This window comes from Fringilla coelebs, assembly GCF_963513975.1.
Source record: "Fringilla coelebs genome assembly, chromosome: 3".
NCBI classification, from domain to species: domain Eukaryota; kingdom Metazoa; phylum Chordata; class Aves; order Passeriformes; family Fringillidae; genus Fringilla; species Fringilla coelebs.
Genome location: NC_140030.1, coordinates 72,969,187 through 72,980,374, shown reverse-complemented (window position 1 = coordinate 72,980,374; position 11,188 = coordinate 72,969,187). Strand labels below are relative to the sequence as shown.

Genomic DNA, 11,188 nt, shown 5'->3' with positions numbered 1-11,188 from the left:
TTTCCTGCCGCTGCCGCACGCCCGACTGTGCCGGTGGAGAACTCCATGTCCCAGGGGGCAGTGCGAGGGCGTCCCCGTGGGAGGGGCGCCGGGGACAGCCCGTGTTCCCGGCCGAGGCGGCGCACATGCGCGCCGTGAAGATGGCACCTGCTGGCGGGTTGGCGCGGGGTCCGTGGGTGCCGCTGGCCGTGCTGGCCCTGCTGGCCCGGGCCGCGCTCGCCCTCACCGAGCGCTACCCGGCGCTGTCCCTGTTCCAGCAGGAGCGGCACCGGCAGCGCCACGGCCCGGCGGGGGAGTGGGCGGAGCAGTACTCGGCCGAGTGCGGTGAGTCAGGGGCGTCGCCGCGGTGACCGCCCGCAGCCCGGGGCGGCAGCGCCGAGGCCGCCGGAGCGGCGGGCGGGGGCGGCGGTGCTGGTGGGGGCCCGGGGCGGTGCGGGGTGCCGGCGGCCCCTCGGCTGTGCCGCCGCTGCCCTCGACTGACTCACGGCGAGGCTGCTGGCGGGTGAGCGGCAGCGCCGAGCCCGCCGCGCCGTTGTGTGGCGCGGAGCCACGGAGGCTGTGGCAGCGAGCCGAGGAAAACCTCTCACTCCGGGGCGGGCAAGCCTTAGGTACCACACGGCTGGGTCCCTGCTGCCCATTCACCTCCCGAGCCCAGCCGCTGGACTCTGCCTGCTTTTTAATTCCTGCACTCCGTAGTGTGGGGATACGCCTGTACTCCGTGCTTATATTGCTGAGTTTCTCAGTACACGGAGCTGCCGGAGAGGGTCCAGGGGTCTGGAACGTCCTTTACAAAGAGAGACTGTGAGAGCTGGGCCTGTTGAGTCTAAAGGAAAGAAGAACTGAGAGGGAATCTCATTAAGGTGTCAAGAGCATGGTGCCAGACTTTTTAGTGATGCCCAGAGACAGGATGAGGAGCAGTGACCACAAAGTAAAATACAACAAGTTCCAGTCCAGCCTGGGGAAGAACCACTTTGTATGAGGGTGTCAGAGCGCTTGGAACAGGCTGCCCAAGGAGCTTGCAGATTTTCCCTATCTGGAGACATTCAGAACCCACCTGGATGTGTTCTTGTGTCACCTGCTGGAGGTGACCCTGCAGGAGGGTTGGACTGGATGGTCTCCATGGGTCTCTTCCAACCATATCAGTTCCATGTTTCAGTGAGATGTGGCTCAATTTCATTTTGGCTACAGTTATAGCTATTTTACTGGTGAACTGGATGCTTCGCCTATGAGTGCCAAGTTTGGGTAGCAGATCTTCTGCTATTTCTCAGGTTAATTGATGTCCTGTAATACAGGCGTAGTTTAAACTATTTTTATCTGCTTTGAATATCTTTTGTATCTGGATCATGTGGTTTACTGTGTTATGATTGTTGATATTGAGCATGGTGTGAATGGGCCATACAAAGATGCCAGTCTGAATTGCAGTGTGCTCGCAATACAGATGAAGAAAAAGGTCTATCAATTGCTTGGAATATGATACTAAATAATAATAATAATAATAATAATAATAATAATAATAATAATAATAATAATAATAATAATAATAATAATAATAATAATAACAATAAAATATCATTATTATTATAAGAGAATAACCAGTGATGTGTCATGACATCCTAGCTGTCCTCCTGGTTTTGTGATTTTTTTTTTCCTGCCCTTTATTTCATAAAGCCTGTGCTCATATCAGCAATTCCTGTGGTCCCTAACAACTAATATAAAATTAATGTAATCCATTTGAATAGTAGACTTTGTGGAAATAACTTCTTATGAGTTTCCTGTGCCTGGGTTTTTGCTTTCTCCCCTCCCTTGTGCATGTGCTTTTGTCTTCACATTTTAAAGTTCTTTGGTTAATTTTTATTACCTTTTTGTGTTGTGTGTGTGGCCACAGTGGCTGAGAGCCATAGTATGTAAACATGAAATCAGATCTTGAAAGTTATCTCAGGTAACCGTTGCTACAAATTGTTCAAGCTTAAGCATAAAACAAGAAGACTTTCACCCAGTGTTGAGATAAAAATCTGTATACCCTGCAAGTTAATAAATGGCAAAGCACTTGATTACATCTGTTACTAGACCTGACATGAATGATTGGCTCAAGGCACTCCTTCAGAGGTGGAATTGGAAGATTAGATTTTGATTTAACAGCGGATGTTGTTTTAAAGAAACCGGTGTAGCTAGGATTGGTACAAAGAATTCTGCTTGAATCATCAGGTATCTCAGGTACCTTGCATGCACTGGTAGTAAGATAGGCCTTACTTAGAGAACAACATACTTACCTTCAAATATCTGTATACCAATTCACTCCTTGCTGTTTAAGTGTTAGGACTAAATGAATTGCCAATTGAAAAATTCCCTTGAGCTCTCAGTCTTTGTTTTAGTACAGCTTGCACAGAATCTGTGAGATTTTTTTGGTCTCAAATAATTTTCTCTGTAGCCTACTACAAGGTCCAAAGTACTTCCTCTGGTTGGTGTTCCTGAAAATGAAGAAAACTTCATTTTCATGAAGTTGTTCATGTGGTTCAGTTTTGATTGTGTCAGACTTGCAGACAAAGCCAGATCCATTTCTCCATATGAGTAAAGCAGTCTGTTGCCCCAAGAACTGCAAGATTTGAGGGGGCCTTTCCCTGCTGTAGCTTGTATCAAGCTTGTGGCTTGGCTTTCTTATTCCCCACCACCTTAAAAAAATTATTTCAGTAAATCCTTGCTGTTTTGAAGAAAATTATTCCAGAGGTAGGCCATGCCTGCACCTCTTTGTTTTGATGTCTGAAGCAAAAGTTTCTTGTTGAGTCGGCAGCCGGAACTCTTAAGTTACTGAATCACAAGCACCAACAGGAACAAGTAACGTGTTAATAATGCTGGTGTATCACAGGAGTGTTTGACCAATGTGAAGAACAAAGGGCAGTGATGAAAGCTCATGCTGGCAGCACTCTTTTTGGAAACTATGAGTAGTTTGCCACTGTTCTCACAGGACTGACTTTAAACTTTGAACTTCTGCTTTTTGCCACCCTTGCTTTTGTTGTAAAACTTCTCCCAGTGGTTATCATTTATGGCCCAACATAGATCCAAGTTCCTATTTACAGGGACTGATTTTAGATGCTGCCTTTATTTCTCTTTACATGAAGACTGTTTCTTTTTTAGCTCTGTACTTGTGAGAGATAGAGAATTAATTAACTCCAATCTTTAAGAAGTCAAAATATAAGAGCACACCCTGCCCCCCAGCCTTTCAAACTTAGCATCAAATTTAGATTTACATATGTCAAGGGAGATGATAAAATTTGGTATTTGTGAGATGGTTTCAAGGAGATAATGTTGTATATTTGCTTTTTCTTGTTTATTCTTGAAATATTTAAAGATGATAGAAGCTTCAGGTGCCAAAGATTTGAAAGTTAACAATTATATTGGAAGTGCAATTAAAAGCATCGTATAGGGGAAGTAGTGGTTTCTGTAATCTATCAGTCTGAGGGAGTATTGTTGTTACTTCTTTATTTGTTTGATATTGTAAACTTTTTCTCTGCTATGTCAACAAGCTGTGTTTGACTTTTAGGAAAAATGAATCAGTCTTACGCTTTTTGAAATGACATTCTTTTTAGCTTACCTTTTTATATGAGCGGTCAATTACAGTTCATTATTCTGGCTGTTCTTTACGGTCTTTATACCTCTGTTTTCGGCAGGTTTCCTCTACCTCTTTATGGTCCATTCCATTTATTTCTCTCTCTGGGACTGGAATGAATTTTATATGCTACTTTTTGGATGAGGGAAGGAATCATAATGCTGAAAGAGGACATGCCTACCCCAAGCCCTTGTTATTTGCTTCCAGCTTCCTCCTTTTTCACCCCTGCCCCATTTTTTCCATACCTCTTTTTATTAATCTATTTATAACCAGAAGCATAAACATAAGTAGGGATAAAACTAATTAGATAAAGCTTTCATGTCAGCTATTGCTTCCCTGGCTCTGCGGGTGTAGTGCTATGGGCAGAAAGCACTTCATGAAAGTTCTGCCCTGTGGGGTGCCCAGTGGGGAAGCTGTTCAGCCAAACATGAGGAAATGTGAGACATGATAAGAGAACATATATGTAACTCTATGAGTTCCTAAAAGTATTTTCTCTCTCTTCTCCCAGATTCATCATTTTTGCACTTCCATGAATCGGATTGTGACATAGGAGGATCATCGTCCTGTGAATCTATACTTTCCTTGAATACAGAAAAAATTCTGGTATGTTATCAAGAATATAGCGTACAAAATAATTTTACTCGATTTTTCAAGTTGCAGATCATTTCAGCTGCATAACCAGTTAGAATGAAGTTAGAATAAATGCAAATAGATCTATTAATCAGTAGGCATTGCTGCCCAAAAGGCTTAAGTATGAATAAACTCAAGTTGCTCATTAAAGTATTACTTTGTAGTAATCTGTCATGAGTCTTTAGGGCTGTCAACTAATTGAAGCAGGTGTTGTCGTCGAGAGTTAACCTTCGCCTCAATTAATCAACCAATTAATTTTTTGGTTTTGGAGGGGCAGTGGCTATGCCTTAAAAAGGGGGAGGTGCATTAGTTTTTACCCAGATTGGCTTCCTGAGGTTTACTACAAAACACGTGTAAAAGTAAGAGTAATGACTTCTAGTCTCTACAGAAGTAATGTTGTGCAAAGATGAGAGTTAGAGGATTCAGACCGTGTTTCACTAAATGTGATACTGACCTGGCATGTGAAGAATATTCTAACAAAAGGAGAGTATTTTTCAGTAGAGAGGCCTCAAGAGGATTATTTTGGAATTTGGGTTTTCTTGCAATACTACTCTTAGCCTTTTGAGAACAAAGGTTTGATGTTGTCTTCAGTCCAGTAGAATACAGGTATGGAAGATCTTCACATTATTTCCATGTGAATAAACAAAGTACCTTTGGTGAATTTTTAGAAATGACTTGCTGAGGGAGTGTGTAAGCAATATTTTAACTGGAAGCAATTTCTCCAAAGCTGGCACTTGGAATTAAAACTACTATACTGCAAATCCACTAAGCCAATTGTTTAACTTGAATATTCTCCTTAGATTTCATCATATATTGGTCAGAAGGTCTTTCTAGTGTACTCCAACAGTACCAGCAATTCTTTTAACACAGTGAAATGTATATTTGTAAGAAAGACATTTCCCTGTTAAAAAAAAAACCAAAACAGTTGTTTTAAAGAAAGCAAGAATTAAACCTGTTGGGATATGGTGCTATGATGAAAATTCTCCTGTTTCTTGAAGACAGAGTGAGTGACATTTTTGTGCATGTAGAACTGCAGGATGTTTAACCTGTACCTGAATTCAGAGTTTGTTGAGGAAGCGTGAAACCACTTTCTCTGCCACCCTGATGGTTCTGTTACTCCGTAATGACAAAACAGATGAGGTAGTGGTACTTCTCTTGCTGTCACATGCAGCTCAGTAATCCATATGAAATTATTCTAATGTATTGTGAGACCCTTCTGCTTGGGGCTTATTTTCCAATACCAGTGTGGAATCTGGCTATATCTTATCTTTGTCTGCAGACAAAGATGTGTAGATCTGTTTTTGTAAGTCCATCAAGGAAGAGATTGTCCTTCAGTAAAAATGTTGTGCTGTTTTTTGTAATATTAAGACAACTATAGAAGAATAATGTTTTGCAGAGTTAAGTGTTAAAGGTGATTTTCTGAATATCGCATGAAGGCCATTGGTGATATGAAAATGTTGTGTTTGTAAATGTATATGGATTGCACTAGATTTAGTTTTTTTATTGTTATATCTGTTCACCCTGCTCATTTTTGTGCTGTTTTATTAATGGTTTTTCTCTGTAAGGGAAATAACTGCCACACTCTGTTAGTGTAGAGGTGCAGATATAGCCAGAGTAACTGTTTTCAGTGGTATAGTGTAATGTAGAAGTCATACATCGCCTTTAATTGCAATAAAAAATAAAAGGTTTGTAAAATCCATTTGCTAATAATTCTTGCTTTCCAAAACATTTGGCCTGCTCTAAGAACTTAAGTGTTCTCCTCATCATTAGACACACAGGGCAAAAACTGTGCAATGGAATTTGACCATTTAACTTTTGCACTTTTTAGATAAATGAAATGTCTGTGTCATGGACACAGTTACTGTGACTACTTTTGATTGGACAGGCAAAACAACCTTAAAGGATGGCAGTAGTGGAAATGAGCAATTTAGTTAAATTAAAAGAAGATAACTGAATGGAGAGAGATGTTTTTTTCCCCCCTTCTTGTTTCCTAAAACAGTTTGAAAGACCTATTGATTTAAATGAACATTTTGTATTTTTGTAACATAAACTACTCTGGTAGCTTACAGGTGTCTATGAAAAGTACTTGTGGAAATAAATAGAGCTGAATATTTCTACATTTCTGAGGGCCTTGTCTTTGACACTATTGGTTTTAATAGGTGCATTATTTAGGGAACAGACATCCTAGATAAGACTACAGTTTGAACAAAGTGTAGAACTGATAGAATGTCATTGTTGAAAGGACAGCCTCTTTAGTATGGCATTGTGAAGTTTAGCTTTTCTATATTGATGGAGTGATACTCTTTTCAATGTTTATTTTCAGTGTTTTCCTCTTCTGCAATACTCTTCCCTTGCAGGAGACAAAGGAATAATTATAGGGCAAACAGTATAAACTTTCATAAGAAGTAAGGCATCTTAAAAAGGCCAGAAAACTTCACCTTAAGCAAATGCAATTCAGAAGCATCAGTCCCTGGTAAAATGCTGACGATATTCTTTCCAAGGTTTGGTTACCCTTATGTTAGAGCAGAAAACAGCAGAATCTGACTGAAAAGAAGCTTTTCTCCCTGTGGAAGACTAGGAATGAACTTGATTTCAGTTACCTTAGTGAAATCACATTCGTTTTAACTTTGTGTTTTAAGGCATTCTCTTAAGGATTTAAGACATGGATTTTCTATTAAATTCTGTGTTGTTGTTTGCTGAACACTTGAAAATATGATGTTTTACAGAGTCAAGCGAAGTTGCTTGCCGAGCAAAAACGATTTCCATTTGCTACTGATAATGACAACACAAATGAAGAACTGGGTAAGATGTGTTATGTTAGGTTTGTGCAGGTGAAGGATGTGCTAATTATTAAGACTAAATGTTTTGAAAATTGATGATTGAAGTGATGCATTAACTTCAAATTAATCTTAACATGTCTGTAAATACAGCAAGTTTTCTCTGGTCATATAAAGCATATATTTATCTCTGTTGCTAAAAACCTTTCCTGCTTTCTTCACTAGAATTTTTCACCATGTCTGCTTAAGCAGATGTGCAAAAAGAATTCTGATTAAGTCCTTTTTAATATGCTCAGCTACTTCCTGTTTCCATTTTTCTGTGATTATTGATGACTAAAACTGTTCAAACATCCAGAAAATGCTACCAATGCAATATGCTTTCTGTGAAGCATAGATCTTGGATCTGTTTCCTGTTTCCACACATCTCCCATCAAAACTTATACACAGCAGGAAGAATTTCTGAATTATGTCCTAGGCTGCTACTTGAAGTTTTTCCAAAGCACACTTGGCACAAAAAAAAAAATGGGGGCATTTCTAATATATAAACCGGAAATGCTTTCCTCAAGGGACTCAGAAATGGAGTTGCACTGCTTCTTGAAATAGAGGTATTACGAGGTAGCAAAGAGATTGTTGAGGATGTGTGTCAAGGAAGGCAGCAGACCATCTTTTGTATAAGAGCAAAGAGAGATTTTAATCCCCTCTAATGAATTTAAAATAATTAAGAAGGTTTTTTCTGACATGGTTTCTACCTTCATGAATTTATCCAGGAAAATTTGGGGGCTTAATATTTTTTTATATTCCTAAACGATCTAGCGATGTTCGTAGGATCCTGCAAAGAATACCAGACTTCTATTCAGATTAAAATATCTGATACTTCTAGTATCTATTCTGTAGACTTGGAATACTGTGCTAGAAGGTCGCTTTCCTCATGTTTGGCATGTAGGCTGGCACCTATCTACCCACTTTAGTCAAGGATGTTGTCCAAGGAAGGTGTGAGGAGCCTGGTTTGGTCCTTCTTGTTGCTTTTAACTGTTCTGAGGAGAAGTAACACAGAATGTATGGGGCCTTCTGAAGGAATGTTGAGACTGAAATGTTTTGGCTAACAGGCCATTGTTAACCATTAGCTTTTCTCATAATGAAGTGCTTGTAATTTTGTAATATTAAAGATTAAAAAATCAAAAAGATACTGTTTAAAAAGAAGCTGGTACTGTATCAGGAACTAGCTATCAGCCACTTGCCAGAGCTTTACAGACAGTTCACAGTTCAGTTTGGTATTTCGCCAAGTGTCTTGTATAAACTAAATACAGTTGTTATCAGTAAGACAACTGAGTGACAGTATAAGTCTTGGTTATCTTGTGTCCTCCACATCCCTGTGTTCTGGGATTGGAACCCTAAAGGTGATAGTAATAACTGTATAGTTTCGAAGGAGAGTGAAATGAGGAAAATTCAAGAGCTCTTCATCCTGTCCTTCCCCGGCCATTTTTTTTTCCTTTTTTGGTAATACTATGTATTTGTGCCAAGTGAAGCTCTTAATGTATTGAGGAAAAGCTTATATTGCACACAAATATTTCCTTCTTCATAATAGAAGTGCTCTGAGCATGAGACAAGCTTTGGATTAAATACACCTCTTATTTCTTTTTTATTTAACTGTTTTCCTTTTTTAATGAACTGTGCTTAGCAGCACTGCCAAAACAATGTGGCTCTGCCTGTCTGAAAGATAAGTGTCTGTGTCCTATTAATAATGCCTTTGCTTTAAATTACTTACTTGTCTCTTCTCATGTTTGAATAAATAATTAAGCTAAGAGGTGCCTATTCTCTTGCTAAATTCATTTTAAGTGGTGAAAGGTGAAATCTGCTCATAATTCCACTGCCAGATGTTTGAACAAACTGCCTGGGGAAAAGTTCTCCCTAATTTTCATAGCTGTGGTCTTCAAGGTACTGGGTTTTGTTGGCAGTGTTGACAGAGCTTAGCTCAGAGTTAAGAATTGTGAGAGATCAAAACATGCAAAATGAAACCGTCTTGAGATATTCAGCTGTCAGAACTGAACTTCAGTCGTGCAAGCAAAACTACAGCTTTCCAGTTTTGTGATTTGACTGTATTTTTATATCTTGTGGAGATTACAGGAACATATTACTGATGGTCTGTTTCTTTTTCAAACACTTGGCTTCTACTTCAAAATGGGGGGATGCACAAGAATTTGAAAATTTTTCATGATTATAACATAGCTGAAGATTTAGTTGTTTTTCAGTTTCAGTTTTATAAATAATGAAATCAGTTTAGTTGAGGTATTTCTAGGTAATTCAAATAAAGGAAAACCTTATTGTGAACTAATAAAGTTTATCAATATTTGTACAAACAAGTAGAAGTTCCCTAACCAAATTGTCAAAAAAAGTTAGCCAGGAGGCACTTCTAAATGAGAAAGCATCCAGAACTATTGTGTTGGGATCATAGTACCTTTTCTGATCCTAAGTCTTTGAGAAACAAACATGGGCCCTTTCCTAAACGACTTGTAAAAAGGAGAGAAAAAGTCATGCCATTTTGGTGGCCATCCAGGAATCCTCTGATTAAAATAATCTTCACTGCCATGTAGGAACTTAAGCATTTTAGAATTTGGTAGTATTTAATAGTTTTAAAAAGCCTTGGTTTTTTTCTGTTTTATTTACATTTTTAATGTTTTGTTAGCAATTGCATATGTGTTGATTGGCAACGGCTTGTATGATGAAGCTATACGTCATTTTTCAACAATGCTGCAGGTAAGTTTTCTACTTGGACCCCAAAAAATAACTTAATGAAAATATCCATTGCCACTTATGGCTTTTGATAAAACAAATATTAAATTAAGGATTTTTAAATGAGAGTAATTATTCTACTGTTTGTTCATTTTCTTTTCCATCCAAACGTAAGCATACTGTTAGAACTGGGTGATCAGTATCTTGGTTATATGGTGAGTATTTTTCTCATCTGTAGGCATTAAGTTTTTATGGCACTTTGACCAAAAGAACACGTGTTTTCAGAGGCTTGACCTCTGCAGAGCTGAAGTTTCTTAGATTGTCTGCTTGTTGTGTAAGATGAGATACTTTAAAGTAGACTTTTTTTGGGTGACAGCATGGTGTCAATAACATGAGAAAAAAAGCCCTGACAGAGATAATTTATTGCTAGTGGCAAGTAACACATTGCTTTCACAATGATAAATGATTTTTTATGCTGCCTTTGTCCTTTTTCAATGGTAAGAATTTAATTAGTTTAATATATGAATAAAACATAACTAATACTTATTATGAGTGCTTTTCCAGACGAAAATAAAGAATTCAGAATCTTCTGCAGTTAAGTAGGAGGTAGTCACATTTAAAACAAAATCAGCCCCAACAATTTATAAGCTTCAACTAAAGATGATTTAAAAATACTGCATTTTTATGGCTAAAAACCTGGAACATCCAGAAGCATGGACATACTTTTTCATTTAAACTGTTAAAAGTACACAAATGCAAGCTGAAAGCAATACTGCAAATAATGGCATGTATTTCTTTTAAGTGTCATATGGCTTGTTCTTAAATTGAGTGGAACTGTGGCAATTTAATGGAATTATTCCAGGGAATTTATCTGAGGTCAAGACTTGGGGGTTTTGTGTGCTTTATTTTTATTTGATCGATACAGGTTTTTAGTGATATCTGTCTTTGATTTGTTTTAATGTGAGGCTTTTTCTTACCCTAATGAGAAATCCTGCTTTCAAAACCACTGGATTTATGTATTGTTTCCTGGTTTTATTTAGAAGGCAACTTAATTCAGGTGAAGATAAGCAAGATACACCAACTGTAGAAAGATACTGGGAGAGGTGTTTATGTGCTAGAGTACTTTTGCAGTGCCCACATCTCAGTTTAAAGTATGCTTTAATATCATGCTTATGGTATGCCTGAAAGGCTGGAAAGTAATCATGATTGTTCACTCAGTTTTCCACAAGGCAGTTTTAAATACATATAAAGTGAGCATTAAAACATGTAACTGAATAAAACAGCCTTGCTTAGCCATAGTATTAAGAGTAGGAAGCTACCTACTGTTGATGTAGCCAAGCTTAAACTTGCAATCAGCTGGAGTCTGGCAAGCTACCAGCACTGATATGCCACGTATTCTGTTGTTTTGTCCACAGCAGAGTTTGTTTCTTCGGAAACAGTTTGTTTC

At 38.7% G+C, this 11,188-nt stretch overlaps 1 protein-coding gene across 1 annotated transcript in view; it reads left to right on the top strand.

The window, feature by feature from the left end:
- The first annotated feature begins 116 nt into the window (after positions 1 to 116).
- TTC13 (tetratricopeptide repeat domain 13) overlaps positions 117 to 11,188 on the top strand; it is a 38,056-nt gene continuing 26,984 nt past the window's right edge. Inside the window, exons 1-4 of the mRNA XM_084203544.1 lie at positions 117 to 324; positions 4,113 to 4,207; positions 6,961 to 7,036; positions 9,695 to 9,765. Of these exons, the coding sequence (XP_084059670.1) occupies positions 126 to 324; positions 4,113 to 4,207; positions 6,961 to 7,036; positions 9,695 to 9,765 (441 nt within the window). The 5' untranslated portion in view covers positions 117 to 125. The remainder of the gene's footprint in view (positions 325 to 4,112; positions 4,208 to 6,960; positions 7,037 to 9,694; positions 9,766 to 11,188) is intronic.